We start from the raw sequence: 23,985 nt of genomic DNA on the forward strand, positions 1-23,985 counted from the left end.
GCCTAAATTAAGCCTGAGGGAGGGAGCTATGTAAACACCCTAACTTTAATCTTTTCCCTCCCTCCCGAATCCTACTACTGCCTCTTATAAACTGAACCTAGGCAGACAGCATGGATGAAAAGTGAGCTTGCTGAGGCTCTGAACAGGCAGAGAAAGACTGGGAACCCAGTACCCCAATCCCTACATGGTTATTGTAAAAACATATGTATGGTAAAAACACATGTAGGGCTCCCTAGTATCCCATATTAGCTATCTATTATTGCTGCTAACTTCCCAAAGTGAGTAGCACGCCCCCCTCCCACCCCAGAACTGAACTCAGGGATGCTTTCCCACCAAGCTACATCCATAGCCCTTTTATTTTTGTGAGATAAGTGTCTCATTAAATTACTAAGGCTGGCCTTGAACTTGTGATCCTCCTGCCCCAGTCTCCCAAGTGCTGGGATTACAGGCATGCGCCACCACACCTGGCAATAGCACACAACTTTTATTTTGCAGATGTGCAGGTTGGCTGATCTGGCTGGGCTCTGCTTCAATCTGTAGGTGGGTGGGGCTAACAAGCAGTTCTCATCCATCTCCCTGAAAAGGCAGGCTGGCTGAGAAATATTCTTCTCAGGGAGATGGCAGAGTGTCAAGGGAGCAAGCCCGATTGTGCAAGTGTTTCTCAAACCTTTAGTAGTGTTGGAGCCATGAGAACCAATTACCACAAACTTTATGGCTTAAATAAAAATTATCATCTTTTTTTTTTGAGAGAGGGAGGGAGGGAGGGAGGGAGAGAGAGGGGAAGAGGGGGGGGAGAGAGGGAGAGAGAGAGAGAGGGAGGGAGGGGGGGATTTTTTAATATTCATTTTTTAGTTTTCGGCAGACACAACATCTTTATTTGTATGTGGTGCTGAGGATCGAACCCGGGCCGCATGCATGCCAGGCGAGCACGCTACCACTTGAGCCACATCCCCAGCCCCCCAAACTATCATTTTACAGTTCTGAAAACAGGAGGTCCAAAATTGATTTCCGTAGGCCACAGCAAGGTGTTGGCAGGGCTGCCCTCCCTCCAGTGGCTCCTGGGGACAATTTGTTTCCTTGCCTCATGGCCTCTTCCATCTTGAAAGCCAGCAGTATAGCACCTCAAACCAGAGTTTGTTTACATCTTCACAGCAATCTTTTCTGATTTCTTGGCCTTCCAGCTTCCCTATTTATAAAGACTCTTGTGATTCTTTTGGGCCCAGCCAGATAACCTAGAATAATATCATCTACAGACCTCTATTTAATTACATCTGCAAAGTTCCTTTTATCATGTAGCTTTACATTACCTATTCAGATTCCGTGGATTGGACTGTAAACATTCTAAGAGGAGGAGGGCATAATTCAAACTACCTAATATACCTGCTAAAATTCCATTGGTAAAAATCAAGAGATGGGAAGTACTTTGCTCATGGAAGTGGAATAGGGAGGTAGTCAGTATTTCTGACAATAATCTGATCTATCCCATGTCCAGGAAGGTCTTTAGTGTTGTTTATTGAATGTGAATTTGGACCACATGGTGACTCGTGGCAACTATGCTCTGAGGGTCTCCTGAAAATAATCTGTGATTGTCTTATTATAATCACATCCACACTGCTGTCTGGTCTGTTCCTGTTGGGTCTGCAGGCAATGGTGGATGAAAATGAAATTTAAAATCCTATTTACTCATTCCATTCACAGTGCTGTTGTATACTCCAGAATCATATTGAAATTTAGGTTCTGAATATTGCTTCTTTATTACCCAGTGCACATTATCTGTTTTAAATTCTTTGAAGATGGAGAGGAGTCTACAGGAGTCTTAGAGAAACAGTTCTTGAATTCTCCTCATCCCTTTTCCAGAAACGGCCTAGAATTCGGCTGAAGAAGCATCTATTAAGACAGGGAGGCCAGGTACTGCTCTGCTTTGATCAGGTTAGAGTAAACCTGAAGCGCTGTGCCTCTAGTGGGCCCTACTCTGTAAGAACCAGGGCTCTTTTGGAGAAATGGCTGATTTTAGATTCCAGACTGGAAATGTTGAAGATGAGCCTGAAATCTTACAAACAAGAAAGCATGAAACCTACTAAGATTATTTCAAAAGAACTCAGGAGGCAATTTAAATCTTGCTGACTGAAGGCAGCAAGGTAAAAATGATAAGAAATGTAATGTATTGAAATGTTTTAAATCATGAATTCATGGTTTGAAGAATCTAGGCAAAGATCAATGGCTGCCATTATAACAAGACACCCAAGTAGTCTTGGAAGAATCAAATTAGAATTTAATAAAAATTTGAAAAAAATTTGATAAAATTGCTGGAATAGTTTTACACTTTAGTATGTCCCAGAAGGCTTGCTAAAATACATTTGATTGAGCTTCACTAGTGTTTATTTTTTAACATTTTTTTTAAAAAGATGGACACAATATCTTTCCTTTTTTTATATTACTTTTATGTGGTGCTGAGGATTGAACTCAGTGCCTCACAGTGGGAGGCAAGCACTCTACCACTGAGCCACAACCCCAGCCCCTCACCTAAGTGTTTCTTAGTGTTTCATTCTGAGTTTGGGTGGGAAGCTGCATTTCTAACAAGTTTGTAGGTGATGAAGATGCTGGTCAAAGAACAATTGCTATAGGCCTGATGATTGAATTAGAGGAAATGCAGGAACAGAATATGCTTCATGAAACAAAACTGCAATTAGCAAAATTAAGATTGGGAAACTTCACAGAACAGTGACCTGGCTTCCTCAGCAAATACATTGTATAGGAACTCGATTTAGACTTTTCATGTCTTTTGGAGGTACACCTGAATTAACTACAGATGAAGTGTCTACTATTTCCTTGGAGGAAGTGGATTGATATTGTTATAGCTAGATGAGTATGTGGGTGGTCCATCATACTATTCTCACTGATGTTTGAAATTCAGAATGTCATTGGAGCAACACATTTAGTACACTCACACCATTTATCAATGAACTACAGACGTTAGATACTCTACTTAGCTAGCAGGGTTTCAGGGTTTAGCTCTATTTAAGGCAGTTACTATTTAATAAGTGGCTAAGTGTTTTGTTAACACCATCTATTTTTCTCAGTACTAGAAGGTATGTTCTACAAATGAGGATGCAACTTACTTTTTCTTATATATTCCTCTTATACAAATGATGTCTCTGCTTTCCCATTCTGGCCTTGGGCTAGGGGAATTCCTTGCTTCCAGAGTAATGGAGCTCAAGCTGATGCCACCATGGTTTTCTCCTTAGCAAATCTTTTTCATATCCTTGCTGACTGGCTCCCTCCTGAAGCCCCCTCCAAAACCTTTTTCTAGACTTAAGATAGTTTCCCAGAGAAAGCTCTTCCTGCTGTGATGACGCATGCCTGTAATCCCAGTGACTAGAGAGGCTGAGGCAGAAGGATCTCAAGTTCTTGGCCATTGGCAATTTAGTGAGCTGGTTCATCTCAAAATAAATAAAAAAGGGCTGGGGGTGTAGGTCTATGGTAAAGCCACAAATAAAACACTTAAAATATCACCACCAGTAAATTCCACAGTAGATATTTTGACAAAGCTGTGGGCATTAAATAGACTCTAGTTATCCCCTCACAAACTATTAATTACAAAGGAGAAAAGTGACTTTACAGTGACCCAGATTATTACTACAAGTCACTGGATATGATAAATCAAAGTCTCATTCTTGAGGCATTCCTGTGGACAATGCAATCATGTAGATACATGAGACAAACCCAAATCAACAGAAACTCTCAGCCCTCCATCTATGGGTTCCACATTTGCAGATTGTTATTATTCCCTCAGTAAGTAACTAGGTCATGTGTTAATGCTAGGAGATTTCGTTGTGTGAAAACTGTTGAGAATACTTTAAAACTACGACAGTTACATCACTAGGTGATACTATCTTCTGGACCAGTGAGATATGTGCGGCACATGGTTGACTGAAATGTGCAATGCACAACTGTGGTAGCACAGAATTTACAATCTAGAGAGGATTTAAAGCACACAGGAGGATGTGTGTATGTATGGAAATACTATGACATTTGAGCTGGACATGGTGGCATAGGCCTGAAATCCCAAAGATGTAGGACTGTCAAGTTTAAGGTCAGCCTCAATAACATGGCAAGACCCTTAGCAACTTAGCAAGACCCTCTCAAAATAATAAAGAGAACTGGGAATGTAGCTCAGTGGTAGAGTGCCCTTGGATTCAATCCAAAGTACCAAAAAAAAAAAAAAAAAAAAAAAAAAAAAAACAGACACAGCCCCACCCCCACCCCCTCGCACACACAGAAACCCCCGAACCACCAAAACACACACACAAAAATATGCCATCTGGGGTTTTGAAATATGAGGCAATATCCTGAAACCAATTCTCCAAATACTTGCATTTCATTGTATGTACGACATACCATCACAACCATGACCCAGCCTCACACCTCCATGGGTACATATATACCTCACAGAGGCCACCACACCAGGTTATGTGCTACTCTCTCACTCTCTAGGGTGCCAGTGGTGGGCTATCCCTCTGGATCCTCTTATTGCTTCTCTTAAGCAAGGAAAGCCTGATCCCAGCATCCTGTCCTCATGGGTTGCTCTTGGCCCCTGCCTGGCTGTCTGGCCATGTGTTCTGCTCCAAACTGGCAGAATTTATTCCAGGACCCCAACAGTAACAGTTCCAACAGATGACCTGCTATTACTTGGGCAGACTCCCATGGGCATATCCTAGCCCCAGAGGATACCAAAAGACAATATTATTTTTGGGTAAAGGAACACAATGTTTTCTACTTCCAGATGCCTCAGTAAGAAAATCATGTAAATAAAAAATGAGGCTGACGCAGGAAGACCCCAAACTTGAGGTCAGCCTGGCACTAAGACTATCTTAAAATAAAAAATTAAAAAGGGTGGGCTGTACTGCAGTGAAACAGTGCCTCTAGGTTCAACTCCTGGCACAACCAGGGCTGCTCTACCACTGGAGCTACATCACCCCACTTTCCTTTGACAGGATCCCCAGTTGATGCTGGCCTTGAACTTAATCTTGCTAGGATTATAGGTATATACCATTACACCTGGCCAAACTTTTTTCAGCCTTCTTTAACCTACTTTGGCTTGGTATTGGGCACGGAACCCAGGGATGCTCTACCTGTGCAACAACCCCAGCCCTTTTTAAAATTTTTTATTTTTGAGAGGATCTTAGTAAGTCAGAGGCTGGCTTTTAATTTGTCATCTCCCTGCCTCAGTCTCCCAAGTTGCTAAGATTAAAGGCATGGACCACAGTCCCTGTTTAACTGGACTTTTAAGGAAAGCTTTTAATAGAGGAATTGAAGATGATATAGGCACTGAACTTTAATTATTAGAGTTGTTAGGAACTGAAATCAAGATTTTAAATGCTGCCTTTACTTAACCTTGTTGTACCGTATACTCTTAAAAATACCTCTACAATAGGGGTAAAAATATGTAAGTAATTGAACATAAACAGTAGAGCTTCTTAATGTAACCTTTAATATTAAATAGCATTTTGACTTTTGTAAGCTAAAACAAGCTGTGATGAATCTAGGGGAATGTGAATTCTTCTAGATATGCATTAAGCATCTTCAGGAGGTGTAAGAACAAGTGATCCTGACCTTCCTTCAAGCAGTCAATAGTGGACTTCACCTTTTTTCTTTCGATTTTAGAACCATAACTCCTTTCTATTGAAAAAGAATTAATCCCTTTAATAAGTGTTGGTCTGGGAATGCTGTTTTTGGGACTACTGCATAAGAGTAACTTAGTATTTAAAAGAACAATTGTACAACTGTCCCAACTTGTCCTTTTAGCAAATTGAAGCACACATTGTTAGGGATATTAATTAAACACTCACCTTTATTCAAGATGTGGTCACTGACAGATTATTAATGATAGTGCTGTTTCATGACCTATGCAAAATAGTTTAAAAATACATGTTATTAGAGCCCCCCCCCCCAATTTACTTAGTGGAAACTCTTGGCTCTGAAAAATACATTGATCAGTACATTCGTTAACTATTCAGAGAACATTAGATGTCTTACACAAAAACAAGTTGCATATTACCACTTATGGTATGAATAAACTATTGCTAAAAACAAAGGACACACGTGGCCACAGAAGTCTGAACTGACACTGTTAACAGTGACTTAAGTGGACTGGGGAATCAAACCTAGGGCCTCACACATGCTAGACTGCAAGTACTGTCCATATATCTTTTATATAAAAGAATTTAAGAAAATGAAACATTCCATAACAGGATCCATTGCTACATATCTGAAACTGAATATAATCACAGCAAGTTGAATTGGAGAAGAGTTCTAAAACCAAGGTTAAGCAATGGAAACATAGTATTGCAGCATAAACTGCCTAAGTTTAGTGTGTCAAGTCCAGAATTAAGGAAATTAGGTTAAGAATTTAGGAAATTATTGAAGTTTCCTAGTTTGAGAAGCTGCTGGAAAATGTTCAAACCACTAAGATAAAAATGAGTGAATTTTATGTGAGAACAAAGTCAAAAATAAAAAAAGGATAGCAAGTTACATTTATTGTGGTACTGGTTCTAAGTATTTTCATACATTATGTTTTCATCTTCCCACTCCATAAAATTTTATCCCTAGATGACATATTCTCAAATGGTTTCAGAAGAACTGAAACAATTCTTTTTCTTATCCAGGAATGGCTAGTGCCAACTCCAATGTAAAATCTCACTCAAGAATTTGGTGTTAAGTGGTAATACACAATAAATTCCAAACAAGTTTTTCCCTCAGTAAGCATTTTATTGAGTTAACATAAAATACGTTAACAAAATGGAAAAACATACCAAGATGAAAGGTGGTAACACAGGAAGAGTGGGAACATAAAAGCTGGAGTAGGTAGGACTCAAACTGGCCATGAAGGCACTAATGGCATATCAAGAAACACTATCAAAAAAGAAAGGGGACTCAAGATGTTCCTCTTTCTTTTTTGCCATCAGGTCAATACTCCATCTAGCCACTGGTAATTGTGCAGCACACTGCTGCTGCTCAGATCTTGCTCACTGGGAAGCAGGAACTAAATGTTTTACACTAGTCAACTCTGTATTCTGAAATAGGCCAACGTTGTATCCAATGACTTGGATCTATAGATATATAACCAGATTTTTAAATAAATTGGTCTTTGCCATTACTAGAAAGATTTTATGGGTGTAGGCATTTACCGATACAATTACCCATTTACTGGGGCAGCTTAACAATGACGTCAAATATGCCTCTTACCATGTGATGTCACAATAACAACAGAAAGCCCAGCTGAAGATGTTGCATACTTTTAGAAAGCCAAAATTCACTGTAATATCGTTCCCCCCCCTCCTTTTAAAAGGCTGTGGTTCAAAAGCTTTTATGTTCTTTCCCTGGAAACAAGAGAACTTTGGTCAAAGCCAATTCGTAAGAATCACTACTTCTGTTCTTTGAATAGGCAAAATAATGAACTATAATTAGACACCATTTCCTTCTCTTAAATTCTGAAGTTTATATTTAAAAATAAACCCATTTCTTATAAACATTTAAACAAACAAACTATCAAGAAAACATATTGGAAGCAGCAAACCTTATGGGCCACTATATTTCCAAAAGTTAGGTTTTTAAACAGGAAGTCTAAATTCCTTACAGATGAAGATTTTTTCTTATTACCAAGTACTCTCAGTTTTTCTGACACCTAGATCCTTGACTCAATTTTTCCCTCAGCCTCATTTTAGTAAATGTCCTCTGGGTTTTTAATTCTCCAAACCAATCCCAGAATATCATGCTCAGTCACAATCCTGGTACCTTTACACAGTGACAGCTCCCTAAGAAGGTATTAAACCTGAGTCAATTCATCTACATCTTGACTTAAGTGGATGTTAATAAGTATTTTTAAAATGAAATTACATAAAAGTATCCGAACAAAGGGATATAAGATAACTCACTTTTGACCTGCAATCTCAACTTATTAGCCTTATGAATGTATGGACTAATTGCTAACCCAGTACAAATTTGCAATATTATAGTCTGGTTTACACAGTACTGTACTTCATTCATAATAAAGTACTATTAGTTTTTGAGTTTGCCCATTTTTCAAACCAACCACAGAGAAGTATAAAAATTTACAAGAATGAACCAACCAATTACCACATAACCCGAACAAAACTACAAAGGGGACTGATAGCTGGAATTTTATTTGCCAACAATCTGTTAAGCAACTGACCTTACCAAAAGATCTGCTAAGTACCTGTTAAATGTTATCTTTCCGCAGAAAATGCAGTATATGCCTATCCACTTTGAAGATACACTAAATTTCTATTCAGATAAAGGCTACTTCCATTTTCACATAACATTAAAGACCACTGAACCATACTCTTAACTACACTAATCTCATTAACCACCTCCAGAGCATGGGATCACTAACTAAAGATCCCAAGCTCTAAGAGCTATTTCCTAAATAATCCAGTCAAATCATAAGTTCGAAAACAGTCTATTTAAAAACTCATTAATTCAGGCAAAATTGTGTTATAGATTGACTACAAAATATCTTTTTATTTTTAACCCAACTTGTTAGAGGGGCAGATAAAGACTTTGGCAAATTTGATTAACAGCACAAAATAATGTTATCCAAACTGAATAATTTATTGCTGGTCTGAGGCTTGCCTTGTTTTACACTTTAGTAGAATTTACACTGTTTCCACAAATAGCAGATATCAACATTAAAGGAATTTGATAGTGACCTATTCAATAAGGCAGTCATCTTGGTAGCAAACTTTTATTTAAATCTTACATAACTCAAGCTTTATAAAAAGCCAACATAATTGAAAATTGGATTCTTCCTCTAAAGCCTTAAGTATCCAAAGCTTGAAACGGTTAATTTAAAAATAAGCAAACAAATGAAACAACAACAAAAAAAACCCCTGCAGCAGATCCTGCTGAAAATACTTAAAAAAAATCTAAATGAGCTTAATCTTTACAAAAGTTATTTTAGCTCAAAAGCTATAAAATCAAAGTTATCTTAATTCTACAAAGAAGGAAGAGGGTCTTTGACTTCATGCCACCATTTTAGAACCTCATCTTTTTCATCAAATTTGGCCACAAATCAAATTTTTGTGTGCTCCTGCTCTCAGGAGATTCCTCTTGCAGAAGAGGCCAAGTATAAACATGGAAGAGTAACTGCCTAAGCAAGTAGGAAAGTGTTCCATAATAGTGTGCAAAGAATGTAGAGTTCTGGGTTAATCTCTGGAACTTGATCTGGACCTTGACCTTGAGCGAGATCTAGAACGGGATCTTGAAGTAGCTCTTTTTGGTGGAGGGGACACAGAACGAGCCTTTGAGGGTGGAACAGGAAGGGGTGAATTGGAACGAGACTGGCTCCTTGATCTGGATTTTGACTTTATATCACCTTTTCCATTTTCTTTGGGGGACCGAGATCGAGACCTGCTTCGGGACTTTTCATACTCATCCTTAGATCTGCTTCGAGAATGTGAATGGGAACCCCGATCAGACTTGGGCTTAGATTTACTTTTTGATCTAGATTTCCTGCCTTTTGATCGAGAACGTGATCGACCTTTGCTCCGTGACCTGGATCTGGACAAGAAAAGGCAGATTTTTTTTTTCAGTTATCGGGTCAGAACATACACATACTCCATGAAGAAGTATAATTATATTTAGGGGGAAAAAAATCCTAATACCACAGTATTTACCGGGAGCGGCTTTTTGAGACACTTCGAGATCTACTGCGGCTGCTCCTGCGACTCCTACTTCGTGACCTCCTTCTTGATCGTGACCTGTAAAACACAACAATGAATATTAATCTCAAGGATATTTGTGCCACTCAGCAGAAGCAACAATAGAGTGCTTACTATAAAATTAACCTCATTAACAAAACATCTAGAAAAGAACAAGGAGACACAACCAAATGAAACCTATCTTAAGTTCAATTAAGCAACAACTGAAAATGACTCAAGTACCCCTTTTCCAGCCCACTACATGTCTTTCAAGTTACCTAGATCTGCTTCCAGAATAAGACCTCCTATGGCTTGCTCGTGGCTTATCTTCAATAAGTCTAATATTCCTGCCATTTATCTCTGTACCATCCAGTTTATCCAAAGCACGCTTCATGTCAGAGTAGGAGCGAAATTCAATTACACCTTCATTTGTACGTTCTTTGTGAGCATCTGCATATGTTACTTCACCTGCTTGCCGCATGAAATCCTGAAACAATAAGACTTATCAGACTCACAAGCTGGGCATGCTGGTTTTAGTTCTCAGAAAAAAGGTACCAAAAGGGCCTACCTTTTAAGAATTAATCAAATCTCAACTCAAATTATAGGACATACCTTTAAATCTTGCCAACTGCAACGACTAGAAAGATTTTCTACAATAAGCCTGTACTCTGTACGAACAGGAGGTCCATATTTGTCTCTGCCAGAGGTTCTCCGACTGCTGTATCCACCTCCACCACCTTTATCACATGAAGGGAACAATTAGTTGCTTTGCAATGATAGGGATGCATAATGTTTTTGAAAGTTAGTACAAACATATCAACTTTTATTTACTGGAGTAGGACTTTGCTATTATACTGCTAAACCTTCGATACATTTGTGATTTGCCATAAATTAAATTAAGGGCAAGTCAAATAGACTAAATCCAACTAAACCTCTCCTACAATCTGTTAGAGAGTGACTGCTCCTTTATTCAATTTACCTCGCTAAGTTTTATTTTACAGAACATTGTAAAATATAAAACTTAACTGATTACATGCATTTCTACATTTTACAAAAATTTTTACTAGTTACACTAAGTACTTACATCACAGTGTGAGGTTTTTGGTGGTGGTTTGGCCACAAAACACGCAAGGTAACAGTCACCTAGTTCAGATTAACCAGTTTTGTCTAACCCTTGGAATCCTCACCATCACCCTGCGTCTAATGGCAAAAGGCTGCTGTCGTCATGGCTTCCGGTAAGGTCAGCCAAAGGGTCATAGGGCAAGGGTCACACAATGTATGGAAAAGCCAAGGCCAATCAGGAAAGGCAGTCATCTTAGCCTCAGTGGACACAGCCTCAGCCCCATTGGTCACTTTCAAATTGAAACATCAAGGACTTGTTAAAAAGTTTGAATTCAACATGCAACAATTTCAACATCAAACATTTAACATAACCAAAAATCCCCCCAACCTCCTCCCAATAACATGCCCCAAATAGTTTAAGTACAGCATAAAGCTTATTTAGATTTACTCTGTGGTACAATACCACAATACTTTAAAATAGTATTTTCTTTGCCCCCCCACCAAATTTCCTAGCTCTTCAGATCTACACCTCAAGCTCCTCCCCTTTCCCCACCCCCTACCCCACCTCCACCCCAGCCTGTCCCTAAACTTCCACATTTCTATCTAATGCACTGACTAATAAGCAAGGGGCATACGAGAAATAGAGTCATCCCTTGCTTCCAAAGTGGGCAGAACCCACGATAGTGCCAAGGAGGGCCCAGCAGAAGCCACCCCCCTCCCAACTTGGCCAAAACCGAATACCCAGACCCAATCCCCGCGCTCCGGTGTCCCATGGTTGCCCCGGGCAGGGGTGGAGGCAGCGGGGGCCCAGGGACAGCCGGGTCAAACGACTCCCGGCCCCCGCACCTGCCCGGGCTGGGAGGCCCAACCCCGCCCACCCTAGTGCCTGCGCCCGCCCCCCAGGTCCCAAAGGCGCGGAGCGCGCGGGGGCGGGACTCACTGCGGCTTCCGTAGCTGTAGCCGTCGCGATCGCGGCGCGGGCCGCGGGCGTGCTCCACGATCACGCGCTCGCCGCAGAGCTCCTTGCCGTTCAGCTCGTAAACGGCGTCGTCGGCGTCGCGGGAGTCCTCGAACTCCACGAAGCCGTACCTGAGTGGGGGGGGCGCGGGCCAAGCACCGGCGGGGTCGTCGTTAGCCGGTGTCGCGCACGTGCGCGCACCCGCGATCCCCGCGCGCACCCGTGGCGCCGCGCCGCCGCCATCTTGGAGGCTCTGCCACGCGGCGCCGCGGCCTTGGCCGCCTTCTCTCTCGGACAGCCCCAGCCGCCACTAGGCCCAGGGCGTTGGGCACGAACGCGGGCGCCCAGGCCCGACTCACCCATTTTTGAGGTCTACTTCGAGGAGGCGGCCATAGCCGCTGAAAAAGCGCTGGATGTCCTTCTCCCGGACGTTGTAGCTCAGGCGTCCTATGTAGACGCGAGGCATGTCCGTGGTGGGCGAGGTCCCGAAGGCTGGCTGTCGGACGGCGGACAGCAAGGCAGTAGCCGCGGTGCGGGTGCGGGGACGGCGAGGGCCCGAACACGCGCCTCACACCGCAGCGGCGGCCGAGTCCAGCCACACAATGGTGTGCGTGCGCGCCAGAGCTACGCTATATGGGCGACTGGGGGCGGGGCCGGCGCGTGACGTCAATGCGCAGCACGCACCCTCCCGCGTTGAGCCCCACACTCGCGAGTGACTTGTGGGTACCCTGCACGCGACGTGTCCGTGGAGTGTGACCTTGCTTTCAAGTTTTTCTCCAGTATTCCCACCCGGCTCTGTAAACATTATATCCTGTGGTCTAGCCGCGTGCTTGTCTTCTCATTTGCGCTTTTTAATAAACTTCCCCTCTGTATTCTCGACCACGAGAACCTTCCATTTTTATTGGCTCTGGAGGTTGTCATAATAAGTCACTCTGGTCTCTGATTGGTCGGTTAAAACGAGGCTGCGAATTTCCTCCACGGATTGGTTCACGCCCACTTGGCTGGGGGTAGTGGTCTCGCACACAGTTGGCTCGCCAGCTTCGCTGAGTCCGTAGCTTGTGCTTCGTCTCGGGAGTCATGTTGCGAGCGCTCTGCCCTTCAAGTTCAGTCCCTTGGGGACTTCACGGCCTTCATCAGCTTCCCACGCCTTCCTGCACCTGTCCCTCCATGGCTTTTCTTTGGAGCACCGGCAGCGTGTAGATTGGAGTGTACATTGGAATCTGGCACTCGCTGCAGTGGCTCACAAAGGGAGCATGACCAAGGACCCTGGCACTAAAGGACTGTCCCACAGCAATGAGCTCTTTCTCCTATTTGGAGAGTCTGTGGAACCAAATCTAAATTTTCCTCCATTGGTTTGGAAGGCATTTTATTGATGGCAGAAATAAACATTTGTGAGGTTATCAATAGAGATGCCATTTTAAACTGCAGAGCTAGATAAGCACAAAGTAGTTTTCCGGTAGAGAGCAGAAGTCCCATAACTATACCCTGGAGTACTAGGAAGGGAGACTGGAAAAGGAATGACTGAAAGTCACAAAAAAAGAAAAAGAAAAACAAACAAACAAAAAAACAGGAGAGTACAATGTCACAGAAGCTAAGAGAAAAATAGGCTATCGCTGAGATAATACAGGTCTTAGGTAATTGTGCATCCCCGCTCTTTTTGAGTCACGCAGTGTCAATATTCTTCAGCCTCTAGTTGAAAATGGGCGAATTTGTCCGCATGGGACATCTGGCAGAGTCTGGAAGCATTGTTGGTTGTCATTGTTGGAGGAGGCAAGTTAATACAGTCATCTGGCCTGGTGGGGAACACCTGTAATCCCAACAACTTGGAGACTAAAGCAGGAGGTTTGCAAATTCAAGGAAGCCAAAGCAATGTAGGGACACCCTGTCTCAAAATAAAAAGGACTACAAATTTAGCTCAGTGAGAAAGCACCCCTAGGTTCAATCCTATACTGTCAAAATAAACAAAAAAGTTTAACAACAACAAACCCTGCCACCAGTCTGGTGGGTAGAGGTCAACCTTAAAATTAAATAAATAAGAAATATAGATTTAAAACAAATTTTAAATACTTATAGAGTATAATTAGGGAGATGAGACTTCAACAATGTTATAATATTTTTGTACTCATCAAATTGTCAACATTTAAAAATTTGTGAAAATTAATTATTTGCAAGAGGTAAACTGGAAAACTACCCTCATGGTGTTATGCTCGAATTTGGGACCCCCAAAGACCACCAGAGACCCAAGATCGATGTAAGCAGCAAAGAGGTGTTTATTGCGAGCTAGCTCAGTCCTCCGTGCACACACACAGCAACTGGTGATGCTGAGAGGCCCCAAGCCCAGGGTTTGCAGCAGTTTTATACATTCTTTGGAGAGGGCAGGGACTTCACATACATCATAGCAAATCATCACACACCTCGGGAATATCAAATAACAACTCTAAAACATGATTAGCACATTCACTGGCGGGAACAAGTTGGGTAGGGGTGATTGGTCAGTTCAAAAGGGGTATTCATTTGAACTGATTGGCTTAAGCCAAGAGGGGTGTTCGTGCTGAACTGCTTGGTTTCCCAACACCATAAACTACTGGGAGGGTCATCTGGCGTCCCAGGCATTTCCCTGTCTCATGCTGATTGGTGGCTGCTAGGGATCCCCACCTAGCCTGACTGAGTCAGGGACACCTGGCTCAGCAGATCTCTCCTGTTATTTGTAGATAAACAACTCAGCAGGGTGGGAATGTGCTTAGGAGTGCTCTGTGGGTCTTTCCAAGGACTAAGGTCATGTCCCTTCCTTGGACAGGCTTTGCTCTGAGATAGAGGCTGTTTTTCAATAGTGCTCGTGGGGCTGAACATTAATTATTTTAACTTTTTTTTTAATGGTACTTGGGATTGAAGGGAGGGAGGGGGCGCTTTAACGCTGAGCTACATCATACATCTCCAGTCCTTCCTTCCTTCCTTCCTTCCTTCCTTCCTTCCTTCCTTCCTTCCTTTCTTTCTTTCTTTCTTTCTTTTTTCTTTTTTCTTTCTTTCTTTTTTTTTTTTTTTGGTGCTGGGGATCAACACAGGGCCTTTGTGCTTGCAAGGCAAGCATTCTACCAACTGAACTATATCCTCAGCCCCTCCAGTCCTTTCTATACATCTGTTTAATGTTTTGTGCTGCAGGGTCTTGCTAGATTGCTGAGATTGACCTTGAATTTGTGATCCTTGGATCATCTGCCTCTCAGCCTCCTGCATCTCTGGAATTGTGGTCATACACCACCACCTAGCTGAACATTCCTTTTGAAAAGGAACTGGAATAGGACTTTTTAAAGAATACATGTGGAAAGTAGGTATTGCTGCCTCTCACCTTGCTCATTTGCCCTAAAAGAAGGATGCCCCCCACAAATATCCTCTTTTTACCTCTCCTTCCCAGAGTTGAATAGTTACTCTGAACAAAAACAAAACAAACAAGCAAACAAAAAAACCCCACAAAATGCTGCAGTCTGGCTGGGAACAATTCAGGAGCCACTTATCAAGCAGAAACCAACTTTATTTTTAGAACACACACATCATACTGCAAGCTCTTCAGGAATTCCCTCAGAGCCCAACTGCCATCATGGGCTTCACACAAGCCTCTCAAAACCCCCACTCCTCCCGCTCTTGAGGCTGATTGGCTGGGTCCCATGAGTGGAACCAAAAGAGTCCCCCAATGAGCAGCTCCGTGGTCTGAAAGGGCGGGGAAACAGCCCAATGAGCATCACCCCAGAGGAGCCAATCAGCTGGCAGCTGGAAGTTTGCTGGGGCCCCTTTGGCTGTGGCTCTCAACAACACAACACCAAAAAACTCATGAGCAATAGAAAAGGATCTCATCATTAAGCCGGTGGTAGACCATCAACATTCTGTGGAGTCCTGCTGATAATCTGTTGATAATTTTGAAGAACAAATCAAGGAGGAGTGATTGCAACACAGGAGCTTATTTCTTTAAACATCTACAATTGCAGTTGATAAAGAGCATTCCATCACTGCTCATTTTAAAGTCATGCAGGTAACTGCTGGAATCTGTCAGGATTGATCTGATGAGATTAATGACATGTTAATCTCATCTCATCCCAAAGACTATTATTCACATCAAATTCCTAATGACCCAGATTGTAAAAGATAGTCTCAGGTCCATAATGCTTGTGGGTTTCAATCCAGTGCGTACTCTTTCTTACACAAGTTAGCTGGAAGCCAAAGAGATTTTCAAATCACCTTGTTTTCCGAAACAAGGAAATGTTTTCTGAATGATTCTACTTTCTTACGTCTGAGAAAAATCTAGCATCCCAGCAGCTGTCATTATGAATGGATCTTGGGAGATCATGGCATCTGAGAAGACTAACTTTAGGTGTCAACCTGACTGAATTAAGGGATACCTAGATCACTGGTAAAGCACTATTTGGGTGTGTCTGTGAGAGTGTTTCTGCAAGAAATGGACATTGGAATCAGTGGATTGAGAAAGGAAGATTCGCTCTCACCCAGTTTTGGCAGGTACCATTCAATTGGCCGAAGGTCTGGATAGAACAAAATACAAGAAAGGTGAATTTGCTCTTTCTCTTGCAGCTGGGACAACCCTCTTTCTCTGCCCTTGAGTATTAGGACTTTGTGGTTTTGGACTCTCGGGCTTACACCAGTGATCTCTCCCATTCTCAGGCCAGTGTCCTTAGACTGAGTCACACCACTGGCTTCCCTAGTTCGGAGGCCTTCCCCTAATAAGTTGTGAAAAAGATGTCCAGCCTGCAAAAGCCTGAAATATTGACTAGCTGGCTTTGTGTGTGTGTGTGTGTGTGTGTGTGTGTGTGTGTGCGCGCGCGCACCCGCGCACGCTACTGGATATTTATTGAATCCAGGGTTGCTCTACCACTGAGACACATCCCCATCCTTTTTTATTTTTCATGTTGAGATGGTCTCAGTTTGTTCCTGAGGCTGGCCTTGAACTTGCAATCCTCCTACCTCAGCCTCCCAAGCTGCTGGTATTACAGGTGTGTGCTGCTGTGCCCAGGAAGAAATCTGTTTTAATATATTCACGAACCCATTTTTGTATACAACAAATACCTCAAATCTTAAAAACCCCAACTACTTATTTATCTATTTATTGTGCTGGGGATTGAACCCAGGGCCTAGGGGTGCTAATCATGGGCTCTGCCACTAAGTTGCATCGCCAACTCCAACCCTTTCTGTGACTGTCTTTGTGGGATGGCTTTGTGGTTGATTTTGAACAGCAGTGGGGGCAGGACCCACACAGCCACATCCCCTGATTCTCTCACTGCCTTCCTACCCCTCTTCCTCCCACTAGCTTCTTCCTTGAAAGTGTGCCCTCCCTCCCCCCAGGGCCTTTTTGCTGAACAGTTAACTGTTTCTGGAACTTTATTTCTCTATGGTTTGTTCCCTCACTTCCTTCTGGTTTCTGTGCAAAGGTATCACAGGGCCTCCTCTAACCATTCATATAAAATAGTATCTCTCCTCTGCATCCTCTTGCCCCGTGCTATTTTTTCTTGTAGAACTTTTTATCCCTCGACATGTATGTATTAACTCTGTCCCCCACCCCGCAGGACATTGGCTTCAATAGAGCAGAGATGTTGTCTTGTCTTTTCTCTTCTTTATCCCTGACACTTAGAAAAGCTCCAGACACACATGAGGCCACATGGGAGTGTCCCTTCTGGAGTTGTTCCGAGTACAAGCATGAGAACCTTCTCTGCTCATGGGCTCCTGGGACCAGCTGGTGGGATGAGCTTTTCTGCTTTCTGCTTCCCACCTGCCTTTAGTGCTGCCTAGACACATCACCCCTTGAGGGCCTAGAGGAGTTCAGGGATGTCTTCTTCAGCACCACTTTGCCTCCATCAAAATTTAACAAATCAGAAAAATCTGGTGTGGTTAGGGAGCCACCAAAACACTCATATGTTGTTAATCAAATGGTTGCAATTGCTTTGGAAATCTGCTCAGTAGTTTCTACTGATGTTGCTAAAGCTGCAAGCTGGTCATATCTACCATGTGAACTCACACTTCCACACCCAACAGAAATGTGCTCATCAGCCTGCAGAAGAAATGTACCAGGCATCTGGACATGGTGGTACGTGTCTGTAATTCCAGTGGCTTTGGAGGCTGAGGCAGGAGGATCACAAGTTGAGAGGTAGCCTCAGCAACTTAGTGAGGCCCTAAGTAATTTAGCAAGACCCTATCTCAAAAAAAAAAAAAAAAAAAAGAAAGAAAGAAAGAAAGAAAGAAATGAACCAGATATTCAGAGCAGTATTATATTCAATAGCCCATAAGCTATGTGGACATAACTCAGATGCCACCCACAGCAGAATGGAGGAAAGAATTGTGGTGTATTTACACCATGCAGTGCTCACAGCAGAATATGAACCACAATGCAAAATCGGCAAGTGATAGAGAGAGGAGACCAAAAGGAATCTGACAGCACGAGTTCATGTATGTACAGCTGAAGAAAAAGCAAAACTGATGGGTGGTGCTAGAAGTCAGAGCACATCTTACCCTTGACTGGGTTTGGGAGGAGTGACTAGAAGAAGCCTCAAGGGGCTTTGAGGATCCTGGTTGCATTTCCTTTCTGGAGCTGAGTGCTGGTTATACAGGTGTGCTTTGCTTATGAAAATTCATTGATTGATGTACTTATGATTTGTACATTTTGCTGTATGCATGTTTTTCTGCACTAGAAAATTAAAACAAAAAAAGGTAATAAATCTCTCAAGAAAAATTACTACTTATTTGACTTGTAGCCCCCTGGGTTGTACTGGGGACTATATCTCCATTAGGACTTGATTTATAGTCCTTGCCCATGAGTTTCACCTGGTCTGAATCAATCAGTTGTTTAGGTGGTTTTGTTTGGTGATGGAGATGGGGTGTTTTGTGTTTCCATTAGAGGCTAGGAAGCCCTCCATGATGTGGAAGGTGTGGCTTGGTTGCCACCTTGTGGCTATCAATATGATTGCAGTAGTAATAAATAACATGGGTCTCAAGAAAGCTCAGAGATGAAGGTCTTTGAAAGTTGCAATTCTTGTAGTTGTCAAACCCCTTATTCACCCAGAAGTTTTCTGTACCTTATTTGCCCACCTTCCCTGATGGGAGAGTTCACTGTCTTAGGAGGCAGCCAAGTTTATTGTGGGACATCTTTCACTGTATGTAAATTATTCTTTATATGTAATAAAAATTACTGCCTCAAATTGCCTCTTCACTGGTCCTAATTGTGCTTGAGCCTGTGAACATACACATAAGTTTCTCACAAATGGGACTTCCAGATGTTTGGAGATAACACTGAGATCCTTGTTCCATATCTTCTCTTACGCACCCTCTCCTAAATAGCCCTCCAACCTGATTTCAAGTCATCTTTACTGCTGACGCTTATGTTCTCAGACTCATGGGTGACCCTCGTGGCTGGCCTTGGCCCTCTTGGCGTATGGCCTGGGTGTGCCTATTGCTACTGCAGAGAAGAGCTGGGCCTGTTACTTGCATAGGTGGCTGCTGATGCCTAATCCCTCACTCAGCCCTGCTTCTGGTGTTTGGAAACAAACAGGATGCAATCCTGGAACAGCCCATTTGGCAAACAAGGTTTGCCTTAGAATGGAAAGCAGTGTAGACAGCAGGTGTCGAGGCTGTGCTTGTCGGCAGGGGGTTTTGGGGATTCTTTCTCAGGATCTGGGACCCTGGGGAAGTAGAGATGCCAAAGAGGAAGATCCTCACTGGCCATGTGTCCAGGGAAGAGCACAAGACCACCGGGGCAATTGGAAGACAATTACACACAGCCCCAACAGCATACTTTAGAGCCCTTCAAGCCTGTAAGAATCCTATGAAAGGCAATGCATGGTCCCTCCCAGATCCTCCCCAAAGCTGGCACTGGAAGATTTCCATTCTTCCACTGGGCAATGGGCTGTGACTGCAGGTACTCCACCCACCAGTCGTCCCTCATGCTGTTATTTGAACAGATTTAAGCAGAAGCCTGTTCCTGAACTCCTGTGGGCACTCTAGCTTTTCACCATAGCCCTATTGTGTGGCTGCACCAAATGGTAACCCTCTCATGCCACTGAACAGGAGAAGCTGAGAAGAACCCCAACATGCCAGAAGTACAGAACCTACTTCCCAGGAGAGTGAGGGGTAGCAAGTCTTTAGGGTCCAGGCACAGTGCTAAAAAACGGATCCAGCTGGGCCATCCCCAAATTGTGACCCTGAGGCAGTGGTCCTCAGGCATGGGAGAGCACCATTTAAACACAGACATGTGGGCTGCAGGTCAGAGTAGGTTCACAGGGGTGGGGGATGGGGGCAGAGGGGGTGGGGGTAGTGGGGGTGGTGCTGATATCTTCCACAGAAGTCAGTAAGTGCATTATTGCGATGATAATGTTACCCCTGTTGACCAGTGACAAGTCCTTGCTTCCCCAATGTTGAAGAATAACACCAGAGAAGCACACCGAGGCAAGGTCAGAGTGGAAAATTAGAAGTTTATTAAAGGACAGCAGAAAAGACTTCTCCCAGAGGAAGAAGGGGACCCCATTGAAGGGCGAATGTGTTCCCCTTTTTACAGTTTTTGGTGATGGAATGTAGGTGGGAAGGCCCGAAGGGTTGGGACACAGGTGGCCAAAGAAGTAATCTGGGTACTTCTGAGTCAAGTTTGCTGTTCATTAACATTTCTTTGGGATGGGCTATCTTCAAATCTGTTGGGGGCTGTTTCCTGGACTTCATTAACTTTTCCGGAAATTCATTCTCAACGTGGCCTCCATTTTAGATTTCACTTGATATTAGACCCGATTTATCTAACTACCTAATTTTAAATCTGGCTTCAATAACAACCTTGGGTAAGTGGAGCTTAATGTCCCTGGGAACTCTGGGAGATGGTGCAGAACACAGCTCAGATGCAGGAAGAGAATGGTCTTTTCCCAATCAAGAGGGAGGAAGCCTGGGTCTTTACACATCTCCTTCTCAGCTATTGTTATGCTCGAATTCGGGACCCCCAAAGACCACCAGAGACCCAAGATCGATGTAAGCAGCAAAGAGGTGTTTATTTCGAGCTAGCTCGGTCCTCCGCGCACACACACAGCAACTGGTGATGCTGAGAGTCCCCGAGCCCAGGGTTTGCAGCAGTTTTATACATTTTTTGGAGAAGGCAGGGACTTCACATACATCATAGTGTTACTGCTGTTGACCAGTGACGAGTCCTTGCTTCCCCAATGTTGAAGAATAACACCAGAGAGCACGCCGAGGCAAGGTCAGAGTAGAAATTAAAAGTTTATTAAAGGACAGCAGAAAAGACTTCTCCCAGAGGAAGAAGGGGACCCAAGAGGTGGAATCTGTGGAAGTGCGGTTGTTTCCCCTTTTTAAAGTTTTGGTGATGGAATGTAGGTGGGAAGGCCTGAGGGGTGGGACACAGGTGGGCCAAAGAAGTAGTCTGAGCAGGAAGGACTTCATTAACACTTCTTTGGGATGGACTTTGGCCAAGGGCCTTTTCAGGACTTCATTAACATTCCATGAGTTGTCCTGCGTTTCCTGGAATCATTCTCAGCATGGCCTCCATTTTTAGATTTCACTCAGTATTAGACCCGATTTACCTAACTACACTGACTACCTAATTTTAAATCTGGCTTCAATAGCATCCCTTAGCAAATCATCACACACCGAGGGAAAATCAAATAACAATTCTAAAACATGATTAGCACATTCACTGGCGGGAACAAGTTGGGTAGGGGTGATTGGTCAGTACAAAAGGGGTATTCATTTGAACTGATTGGTTTAAGCCAAGAGGGGTGTATGTATGTGCTAAACTACATGGTTTCCCAACTTGTTATCAACCACCATAAACTACTGGGAGGGTCACCTGGCATCCCAGGTATTTCCCTGTCTCATGCTGATTGGTGGCTGCTAGGGGGCTGCTATGGATCCCCACCTAGCCTGACTGAGTCAGGGACACCTGGTGCAGCAGATCTCTCCTGTTATTTGTAGATAAACAACTTAGCAGGGTGGGAATGTGCCTAGGAGTGCTCTGTGGGTTTTTCCAAGGACAAAGGCCATGTCCCTTCCTTGGACAGGCTTTGCTCTGAGATAGAGGCTGGTTTTTCACTATTGGGGGGGGGGGGAGGCTGCTTCCAGGAGCACTGCCTCTGACACTTGCAGCCTGCTGGAGGGGCAGAATGTTCTCCCACAGCCAGAACTCAAACCCCTGGGCAGAGAGGCAGGTGTTCCCAGCAGGCTGACTCTGGCTGGTGGTGGTTGAATGCTGGGAGGACAGAATGGCATCGACAGCACCTGCCACAAGCAGGTCAGCTTGATTCCCCTTGCAATTTCATTTTCATGGCATTTGCCACCCCCCCCCCCCTATGTATTAATGTAGCTTCTTGTGAATTGGCCTGGGCCACTTTTGTCGTGCAACACACTCCAGCTGGTCCCCTCTGTCATCTTCCGTGCCTCTGCCAGATCTTCCTTGGCATGCCAGCTTGCATGGCTGTCACAGTGCCCTTCTCACAGAGGTTTAATAACAAAACCAATAAAGATAAGTACAGCAGCCTCGGGTTGTGGAGAACACGTGGATGCCTGTCTACCCTGGGAAGGGTCAGAAGACGCCTGTGGGAGAAGGTCACCCGGGCAGGGCGGGACCAGACCAGGTTCTGCTCTGAGACCAACTAGACAGAGGTCAGGCGGCAGGAGAGTGAGCACTCGGGGATAGCCCAGTGCCACACTTCTGCTCGGGGGTGGGGAGTGTCCAGTTGGATTGTTCAGTGGTCTACTTCTGATGGGGTCTGAGGGCCCAAGGGGATGGCCGCCTGTCCAGCTTTCTGTGCTTTGGTTATGATATGCGTGTTTCCTCAAAATTCATCGTGATTAAAGAACTGGTTCCCAGGGGGCGCTGTTGGAAGGTGGTGGAGGCGGGAATAGTGGGATGGCCTGTGGAGCAGTGGGGTAGTTTGCATGTGACCCCTTGAGTTCTCCAGGGAGGACTATTATAATAGAAGTAAGTTTGACCCTACCAAGCATGGGGCCTGGTGCATAGTAGGTGGTCTGGAAGTATTTACTGAAAGGAAAAAAAAAAAAAACCCAAAACCCAGCATAGGACACAGGCAAGAGAATGACCTTTGGAATCCAATTCACTTATTCTGTATGTGTCCTGAGTTCAGACCTTTCCCTCCCTGAGCCTCTTTATCTATAATGTGAGCATAATAAGAACCCCACTTATACACATTTGTTGTGAGTATGGAAAAGTTCATGAACAGGAAAGCATGAATGCCAAAAAAATATGTTCTAGGGCTGGGGTTGTGGCTTAGTGGTGGTGTGCTTTCCTAGCATGCATGCATGGGGCACTGGGTTCGATTCTCAGCACCACATACAAATAAATAAATAAATAAATAAATAAAATAAATAAATAAAGGTCCATCAACAACTAAAAAATATTTTTTTTTAAAGAGAGAGAGAGAGAGAGAGAGAGAGAGAGAGAGAGAAAGAATGAGAATTTCAATATTTATTTTTCAGTTTTTGGCGGATACAACATCTTTGTTTGTATGTGGTGCTGAGGATCGAACCCAGGCAGCATGCATGCCAGGTGAGCGCGCTACTGCTTGAGCCACATCCCCAGCCCCTAAAAAATATTTTTAAAAAATATGTTCTAAATGAAAAGCATGGGGCTGGGGTTGTGGCTCAAGGGGTAGAGCGCTTGCCTTGCATGTGTGAGGCACTGATTTCGATCCTCAGCACCACATAAAAATGAATCAATGAAATAAAGATGTTGTGTCCATTTACAACTAAAAAAATATTTTTAAAAAATGAAGAAGAAAAGCATGAATGTATGCAGCCTCTACCTCCCACATTTTTAACCTCTGGCCTTTAACACTTAGTCTTCTGGACTGAGGACCATTTCTTGTTTGCTCCAGTCTGCCTTCTCTTCAACAGCCTTCTCTGGTCCCTCTCAGGCTCTGGGAGGAGGTAGGGGGAAGGCACCAGAAGAGGAGTCCGTAAAGAGGGTGGGGGGAAGACGAGCTCCCTGTTGTGAATTCAGGGCCAGGCTGGCAGTAACAGCAGACAATCAGTTTTTGCCCCCAGGGCTCAGAATTGGCTATAAAGAATTAATGGCCAGGAAAGGTGTCTGCCAATTATTTTTCCACTCAAGGTGCAGAGATTACAGAAACACAGCCGAGCCCATTTCAGATCCAGGCCTCCCGGCGCTGGCTGCAATCCCACCTACAGACTTCCTTCCCGGGAGAGGGCTGGGAGTTGGGGGGTCTCCTCTTTGAGGGTATGCCCAGA

General features: G+C 43.8%; 1 protein-coding gene across 1 annotated transcript; it reads right to left on the reverse strand.

Moving 5' to 3' along the window:
- Positions 1 to 6,747: 6,747 nt before the first annotated feature.
- SRSF6 (serine and arginine rich splicing factor 6) lies at positions 6,748 to 12,593 on the reverse strand. The gene is made up of 6 exons (XM_081290753.1): positions 12,099 to 12,593; positions 11,722 to 11,870; positions 10,332 to 10,456; positions 9,998 to 10,206; positions 9,696 to 9,779; positions 6,748 to 9,579 (listed from the first exon to the last, which is right to left on the reverse strand). Exons 1-6 carry the CDS (start codon positions 12,203 to 12,205, stop codon positions 9,225 to 9,227), a joined length of 1,029 nt encoding a protein of 342 aa, XP_081146879.1. The 5' UTR covers positions 12,206 to 12,593; the 3' UTR covers positions 6,748 to 9,224.
- Between the last annotated feature and the right edge of the window lie 11,392 nt (positions 12,594 to 23,985).

Source organism: Spermophilus citellus (genome assembly GCF_964194105.1).
Source record: "Spermophilus citellus genome assembly, chromosome: 4".
Lineage (NCBI taxonomy): Eukaryota > Metazoa > Chordata > Mammalia > Rodentia > Sciuridae > Spermophilus > Spermophilus citellus.

Excerpts from the sequence above, each read along its gene's own strand:
- SRSF6 (XM_081290753.1), bottom strand. The coding sequence starts at position 12,205 with ATGCCTCGCGTCTACATAGGACGCCTGAGCTACAACGTCCGGGAGAAG. Across the intron at positions 11,871-12,098 it reads GAAGTAGACCTCAAAAATGG|GTACGGCTTCGTGGAGTTCG; the intron begins GTGAGTCGGGCC and ends CCCCCCACTCAG. Across the intron at positions 9,780-9,997 it reads TATTCTGGAAGCAGATCTAG|GTCACGATCAAGAAGGAGGT; the intron begins GTAACTTGAAAG and ends TGTGTTTTACAG.